An 8,576-nucleotide genomic window follows, 5' to 3' on the forward strand; every position below is an offset into this window, starting at 1 on the left:
CGTATGCACAGCTCACAAGCCAGTGACACTTATCATCATTAATTTTGTTACCTGTTATTTCTGAAATATATATTTTTTTATTTAACATTACAACTTACTATCATTTTTTTAAGCTATGAAAAGTTCGCTCACTTCAGTTGGTGGGAAAGGTTGCATCAAACGTATACCACGAAAATGGGGAATCAAAAGTATTCAAATACTTTCTGGTCGATTTGACTGTGGGCTATTAGTAACTGTCATAGTCTAAGTATGTTATTTAAAATGAATGTTCAGCCAGATATGACCGAAGCATACTTGGGAAATTACCGTAACACTGACTAAACTAAATGTTGATCATCCGCTAGATCTATGTTATCAAAGTATAGTGTTTACATTGTGTATTCTTCAATTTTCCCCAAACTAATCAATTTATCATTTTCGGATATGTATATTTCTCTTCTGAAAGAGAGCCAGAAATAAACATGTTTCCCGCGCTATAACGGGACGTTGGCGATGACTGCTGAGGTAGACAAACATGAGGGCGATTCCGATGAAACATTTGCGGTGTTGTTGTGCCACAACATTCTTCAAGTTGACATAAAAAGTTTAAGGGCCCTCCAGCAATTCAGCGAGTGTCATAAATACAATGTAAAATCGTCAATGACACATCCTTGTACCCACAAACCCATTCTGATCGACAGAAAGCTTAAACGTTCCTGTGATGGCTCGTGACTTAAATAATGCGGGTGATGTACGTATGTGTGGATACTATTTTTAATAAACTAAAAAAGCTTTGAAAGAATTTCCCATCTGTTACTTTATGTCCCAGACATAAACATATGGAACGAAATGTGTTGCTACTGGATAAATCTGGTTTATAGACTACTGAGAGTACAATAAAACAGGAATATGCATTAAAGAGCACTTCGTGCATCCCCCACAGTCAACAGAAGCACGAGTGGGTCACTTTTTGATATCACAGGGGCAAGCCATCAGTATTGTTCAGTTCCGCGTATGCTCCCCTCTCGCGTTCACAACAGCAGGGTAACGTTGTCTTGTTGACTGCCTAACACCCGTGAACACAGCATGAGGCAACCTGCGCCATTGCTGTACCAACACGACGCCCAGCTCGTCAACTTCCAAGAACATCCCATACATGTTCGATGGGATTGAGGTCAGGTGATCACAATGGCAACGCAGGAAATTCAACCCTCTGCAGTTGCAATTGTGCACGGCGTAAACGTTCATGACGGTTCACCTGTGTCGGCCGCACATAAAGACCAAAAAAGGGCGGTTATGCGACCCCAAAACAGTGGGTAACTGGTTGATATTGCGGTCGTAGAACGTTCAGCAAATCACTTAACCGAATTTGATTCTTCTCGGCGTGTGACGTCCTGCCCTGGGGCTATCAGATGATATCCGTTTGATGCATACGTGTCCTCAGCTTGTGAATTGTCCGTCTATTGCATCTCATGGCACGTACAACAACCACATTAGACTGGCCAGTGTGGAGCATACCAACTGCACATTCACTTCAATATTTGTAAGGCGTGGCATGAGAATTGTCATTAATTGTTAACGTGTGTTTTTGTTTCTTTCAAATTCTACACTCATGTTGGTGGTTAGGGTCGCGTTTTCACAGAACCCTGTGAAACCCTGCCTCGTTCACCGAAATGTAAATGGGTAAATGGCGTCATGTTCCACCTGGCCATTATGGCATTCGCCCATTTCAAATACATTGTAGTACCCATTTTCCATATAATTAACTTGTCCAAGTGTGAAGTTTCCCTTTGTGTTCAGTATAACAACGGGTAGTGGGAGAGCACTAATAACCCTCAGAATAGGCAAAAGATATCCATTCTAGAAATACACCTTCTTGACAGAAAATGTTCTTACATTAGACGTATGTGTTAGGTTTGATTTTTTCTAATGAGAACTCATCCAGCCATTCCCAGTATTCATCATCTCATCTATCACACGTCACGTACAGACACAATACAATAACAATCGAGTTCAATGCTTATTGCTTATTGCGTCCAGGCATATTGCCTTGAAGCGTTACATTTCTATTAAAATAGACGCTAGGAGGAAACCACATATGATCAGGAGGTTATGCTCATTCACTAAGTTAGACATCTGTTAACTTAGCGTAGAATATTGCTCATATCAACCCCTGATTTCTTTTTTTCAGAATAGATAGTTAACTACAACCGAAGAAAATAATATCTCCCTTGATCAGAAATTAGCTGTCTGAAATGACAGGTTAATGAAAGATCCGTGTGATAAAAAGACAAATTCACCTATTTATCGCATTGATGTATTTATTAGCTTGCTGACAATATGTAGGTAGGACAAGTCTGTGTTCTGCTTGTTATCCTTGCCATTTCCTAAGCCTCACTTCCTTCAGGGTAGAGCAGCTCACTTCAGGGTTTCTGAAAATATACCAAACCAGAATTAGACAATTGCACATACAGTTTGCGTTTCTAATCTCTTCGTCTCTCCAGACAATATCACATCAACTTATAAAATAGAAACAGCCACAAGTTTATAAGAAACAGGGCATGAGGCCTGTTTGGATGTCCAAAATGTTAACTTCTGATTGCATGTGAGTACATCCCCAATGTACGTCTCTAGTTGACTTATAACTGGCATGTTCGAAAGGATTCAAGACAAAGTCTGAGACCTTGATGGTAAGCAGTATAAAGCAGTTTAGGTGGGCTTCTGCAGGCTACACCATATACGATGGAGCCATGATCGAGTTTAGAACGGATAAGGGCTCTACATAAATGGAGAAGTGTATATTGGTCCCCTCCCGCTTAAGTTTAATAACTTTTAATTTACACCGCGTATTTAGGCATATATTTTATAACTATTTATATGAGACTGAAAGGTCCAATATTGATCGACGAAAGAACATAATCAATTCTAAACGAGTGCACTTGTAGAACCATGTTATAATTCAACATACGCTGTTTCAACGCCGCCAATGTTAACATTCAGGAAGGCCTGACGCTGGATGGTGCTGATGTTGTCCGCATTATCACAAATGATACGAGACAATGTTGCCTTTTCCAACTGAGTTATTTGATCTGAAATGAAACAAAGGCAGGTTGTGTTTGAACCTTTTAATCGAAGCATACATGTGTGTGTGTGTGTGTGTGTGTGCGCGTGTGTGTGTGTTTTTTTTCTCCTCCTACAATTAATCAGCATATATAATACAAGAAGGAAGGTGCCATGTATTTACCGGACGTAAACCCAGTGACAGCGTCTGTAGATTCAAACCAGAACCTGTCCCCATCTCTCAGTTTCTTGAACTGTTCGCCGATCAGACAGATGTAAGTTTGTCCTACAGCTGCTCCAGCAACAGGAGCTTCAGCAATGCCTCCACTGTACAGGTCAATATCGTCAACGCTGTGGCTGAAAGAATAGAGACACATTCTTCATATGTAATTTGAACCTTTGTAGCTCCAGTCGTGTGAACATATTTTGATAAAAACAATGAAAAAGATCTTTTAAATAATGAAAATAAGTATATATCTGAAGGTTTTCTGTTAATCATAGCTAATGCTATAGATTGGAGTCAATCATTTTGACAGTAATACAAGCAAAATAAACACTTACTACATTTCCTCAAGATCATTAGCTTGAAATAATCCGAAATCATTATCGGATGTGAAAGAGGTAATTTTGCCGAGACCGCAGTAGTCTCTCCAGTCGTTGTAGGAAGGTAAACCATGTTCCCTTCCACGCTGAATGTTCAGAGTCACAATGTCAAATCCGTCCTTTGTGGCAGAATCTTCTTCAAACATTCTCTGCCTCATGCCATCGACATACCATGCATCAGCTCGTTCACCAGGAGCATCCAGAAAACTACTGATAACGTTATCCAGGCTGTTGATGACATATTTGGTCCTCTTGAACAGGTCACCAGTGTCCACGACTTCACCTCCTATCGTCAGGTTTCTGGCATCATGGAATGACCAAATCGAAAAGCTGCCGTCGAGAAGACGTTACTTAGAGATGGGTCAAGGGTAGAATTGTAGTTGTAGTTGCCGAGTCCGAGGCTGTAGTTTGCAACCCCGTCGTCACTGAGAATTTGAGGCAGCCATTCGTTGTATGTGATAACCTGATGGTGGATATAAGATGTAAAGTTAATTCTTTTTATTAATATATTAGCATATAACCTCAGTTTTGAAGTAGAGGTTGAAGGGTTAAACCTTCATTTTTTCTTCCAGTTATTCATTATCATCATTTTATCAGTTACAATCACAGATTCAACAACATTCTATTCAACTCTCCATGTGAATGTACTTTTTACTACTTTTGATCAATTTGATTCATCTGTTTTTCTACAGAAGGAAATACTTACCTGTAGTTCAGCAATGACTATTCGTCGTGCTTCTTGGAAGAGCTTCTCGTCATCCCAGCCACTGTTGAATCCTTTGAGAGCTGTTGCAACACGGTTGTGTTCTCTCATGAACAGTGTGTGCAGAGCGCTAAGGCCAGGGAAGACATTGACTCTCGAGTCACCTGAAGGAAAGTGGAAATTCAAGTATTACGTTTAGTAACATACGTTTTGGTTGTTGATTCCAATCGAGGATTCAATCCCACACTCTCAGTTGCTTAATGGTCAAAACAAAAAACACCGTACTTGAATCTGTATTTTAGTGAGAAAGTGTAATCACAAATATAACGTGTTATATATGTCCACTTTACAAACAGCGTCGTGTATGTATTATTTTTACTGTTGTATTTGAAACTAAGTACTCTGATTAGTATGCAATATCATGTATTGTGTTTATAATTAGCATAGATATTAAACAGTTAACTCACATAGTGATCATAGCGATGATCACACACACTCAAATTACACATTCTTCAGTTATAGAAAATATATACAACAATGTTTTTCTGGAAACAACCTGCTTTGAAACAGTAGTTGCTTGAATCAGAGGTATCGAGAAAGCAATCGTCAGAATCTCCTTCTGGCAGAAGGTTGTTTGTTCCCACTTTCAGCAATCCAGCTGGAAAGGAAGAAGGTAACTCATGAATGGGCATGTTTACATATAGACACTTATAGTTATTTGGATAGACAGGTGTGGCTGTTTAGTAATCATTCTCCAAAAAGCAATGTAGCGCATGGTTTTAAATGAGGATCTTGTCAGAAGAACTTCTAAAGTTTACATTTACAACATTATGCTTAATTCAGGAGACCTTTTTAACTTACATCCAGAGTCAGTGTCTCTGAGCTCAGCCATTTCGGAGTCAGAAATGCCATAGATCTGGGAACCGTCTATGAAAGCGGACAATTCGTTGTACTGCTGTCGAGGATCTGGATTTAAAAGAATAACAGAGTGAGTGAATGTTCCTTTAGGTGGTTATTTTCAAACTTTGTCACAACGGCCGTTTTAAACGGTGACAGAAAATAAGCTAGACCACATGTAATTTATTATCCGGGACATCTATTGAAATATGTGTGTGAGAAATCAATGATGTGTTCCCTTACTTGAGGAATCTGTGCCTGTTCCGGAAACAGCCTCCGATCTCACCAGATTCATACATTTACCATCGCCAAAGTAGAAATCACCATCAGGAAGGTTGATCGGGAAACAGGGAGAATCAGGGCTGATGAAAAGAAGAAAATCCTTTCCTGTATGTTACGCGTACATTAATTCAAGGTGTTTTATTTTTTAACGTAATAAGTTAAGAAAATGTTCTTAATGACCTGTGTATTTCTGTTTACTGCATAATAAAACTTACTCGCTGGGAACAGAGTCAGTTCTGTCACAACAGTCAATGTCGCTTCCATCATCTGTAAAGGATAAATGATCATACAAATTGTTGTCAGTCAGAAAGTGAATACAAAAGCAAACAATGTTAGAATATGTGTGTGGTTCATTTCATAAGAAATGCAAGACAAAAAAAAAAAATCATACTCTTCAAATTGTAACTGTGATTATTGACATGTGATGACATACTGTGTATCATTATTACCAATGGTAAATATTCATATATTTACCTGTCAACACCGGAGTTCCGGTAATATCGTGGTCAAGAAACTGCCCCCACTGCATCAACATGACGGAGTGTTTAACAGCCAGGAAACTCAGCTCAAAGTGAACATGATTGCTGATACTTCTTGCGTTAGGCAGGTCTGGGTCATCAGATGCCAGAGCTCTGGGGTTTCCACCAGTTCCTGTAAATACACAGCAGAAGTAATATTCTGTTTTTTACTATCATAGCAATATCTGCAGTTTTGTTTTGTTTAACATTGTACACAATAGTATGATTGAAATTGCGTCAACAACAACAGATGATTGTCTCTGATTTTAAATTGCTCGATATACTGAGAAACTGTATCACTTCCTTTCATTTGTCGTTCTTATAACACCTGATATGAAGTCATAGTGCTATGTCATGGATCATCTGCTTGGAATATTCCAAGAGCGATGTAAGCCCTTACTCACTCATCAATTACAAAGGAACTTTTCAACACTTTCAATTTTGAAGGTTTTCATTGGCATTGGATGTGAAGTTACCTTTGAGACATTACTGCAAATAGTCTTTTTTTTCTTTTTCCTTTTATTCAGACAATATTTTCAGAAATAGAGATTATTAGACATCAGCTGACCGCTGGCGTACTCAGGTTCCAGCCACCTTGCAAGTTGAGCACCTGCAGCTCCCCAGCCCGAATTTTCCACGTTATTACACGTGCCATCAGCTGTCCTATAGGTGTCACTTGAATCGCAGGTTGTTCGTCTGGATAAAACAGCATCAGTTTGAGAGGGCATTTTATGACTGTTATTGTCCCTTATGACCTCTCAGACTGTCATTTATCAAACACGCATCGGGATGGTACACCTGCAAATTGTTGATAACTAACCGATGTTAGCCCTCCAATATGTATGAATGTAAACTAGAATAAAAACGGATTATAAGCATGATGATATTAATGTGTAAATATTATATCTTAGGTTTTGTTTTTTCATTTGATTTTGTTCCCCGCCGTGATATTGCTGGAGTATTGCTAAAAGCGGCGTAAAACTCACTCACTCATTTGATTTTAGGCCATTTTCTCACATACCTGCTTCTGTTTACAGGCACAGTGTTTCTTTTACTCTTGGATGATCGCGAAATAAACGCACATGGCGTCCTGCTTCCTCCGCACTCTGCAAGGAAAATGAAATGTGCCATTTTGATAATCTTGAAACTGTTTGACATTTTCAGTATAAAATATAGGCGCATGTTCAGTTTATGCAAAATGTTTTATAACCATATCGTTTACTCCCAAAATAAAGTTTAATCCGAACATACATCATTTATGAAAACAGGTAAAAGTTTGGCTTATTGAGTTGGGCATTGTATGTAACATTTAGGAGATAAACATCATGTGTTGGCCAATTTCCGGGTGTTATTGAGTATTTGAAACACGGGAATTCATTTGGAACCGGAGGTTTCAAATGAAATATTCCCGTAATTCCAATACTCAATAACACCCGGAAATTGGCCAAGACATGATTTTTATCGACATTGTAAACACAAAAGTAAACCGAAAGGTCCACACACGGTTTTGTGTCTGCACTCATTGACATCGAGTAAGGGTACAGCAGTGAAATGTCATCAGCCGGCCGTTTCGGCTGTTACCATGGTAGCATCTGGAACTGTTCATTTGTGACGTCATTCGGACTTTACGTCACAATATGATTTGAATGACGTGATAACGGCTGACGACGTAACAATACAATGGTGTCAGCGATGTTTGTATGTATTAAAACGCACCGAATTTCCGGGAATCGAATACCATTTGATCATGTTTTTCAACCAATCAGATTAAAGAACACAGTGACGTTTGGTTTACGATTGCGAATAACAAACTCTATAGCAACTGTTCTGCAGAAATTGTCAGTTGTAAAACATACCTGCATTTACAAAGCAGAGTGCTATCAGTAGAGCTTGTACAAGGAGTGACTGCATTCTGTCAGCTTCAGGATGGACAGAGCCAGTGTGATGGACTATTCAGACTGACGCTTTATATATACACTAAATTCTAATAACACAGAGACAGGCTTGATGGAGCATGATAAATTCAATCAGATATGACAACATGTATTGCTAACAGCAAGCAACAAAAACTGGTCACAGGAGAGGGCGAAGATTGTACTGTGTTGATGGTCATGATGACACAATCAAAACAAGACCCCGTGTGATAAATGGCCATTTAGGACTCCTGGCTCGACAAAGTTAGTGGGTAAATGTATTCGATTGTCGTGACAATACCCTTGTCCTACAGTATGAAAAGATATGACTGACTGATAAGAGATTTAACAATAGGTGAGGAGCAATGTCATGGCTTATAATCATTTGGGGAGATCATAATCAGAAATATATTGAGTTGTTAATTATGCCATGACAACATTTACTATTCTTATTTTCAGTAATTCACGAGTATATTATTAGTAGGCGACTTTTGATATCCTGGCATACGTATTATAACAAAAAACTGAATTTATCGAAATTCCTGGTACACCTGGTTGTAATACTTTCTAATTTGTGCATGATTTTAATATGTCAGAACTATTAATGATGTTTGCAAGATA

General features: G+C 38.7%; 1 protein-coding gene across 1 annotated transcript; it reads right to left on the reverse strand.

Annotated features, from left to right (window-relative positions):
* Positions 1-2,931: 2,931 nt before the first annotated feature.
* On the reverse strand, positions 2,932-7,953 carry LOC124273808 (thyroid peroxidase-like). The gene is given in 13 exon segments (XM_046709117.1): positions 2,932-3,068; positions 3,224-3,396; positions 3,601-3,937; positions 3,940-4,105; positions 4,349-4,509; positions 4,902-5,003; positions 5,207-5,311; positions 5,486-5,604; positions 5,740-5,791; positions 5,999-6,175; positions 6,611-6,738; positions 7,064-7,148; positions 7,899-7,953. Coding segments are annotated over 13 exon segments (1,797 nt in total).
* Positions 7,954-8,576: the final 623 nt, after the last annotated feature.

This window comes from Haliotis rubra, unplaced genomic scaffold, assembly GCF_003918875.1.
Source record: "Haliotis rubra isolate DU_JTF1 unplaced genomic scaffold, ASM391887v1 Scf184, whole genome shotgun sequence".
NCBI classification, from domain to species: Eukaryota; Metazoa; Mollusca; class Gastropoda; order Lepetellida; family Haliotidae; genus Haliotis; species Haliotis rubra.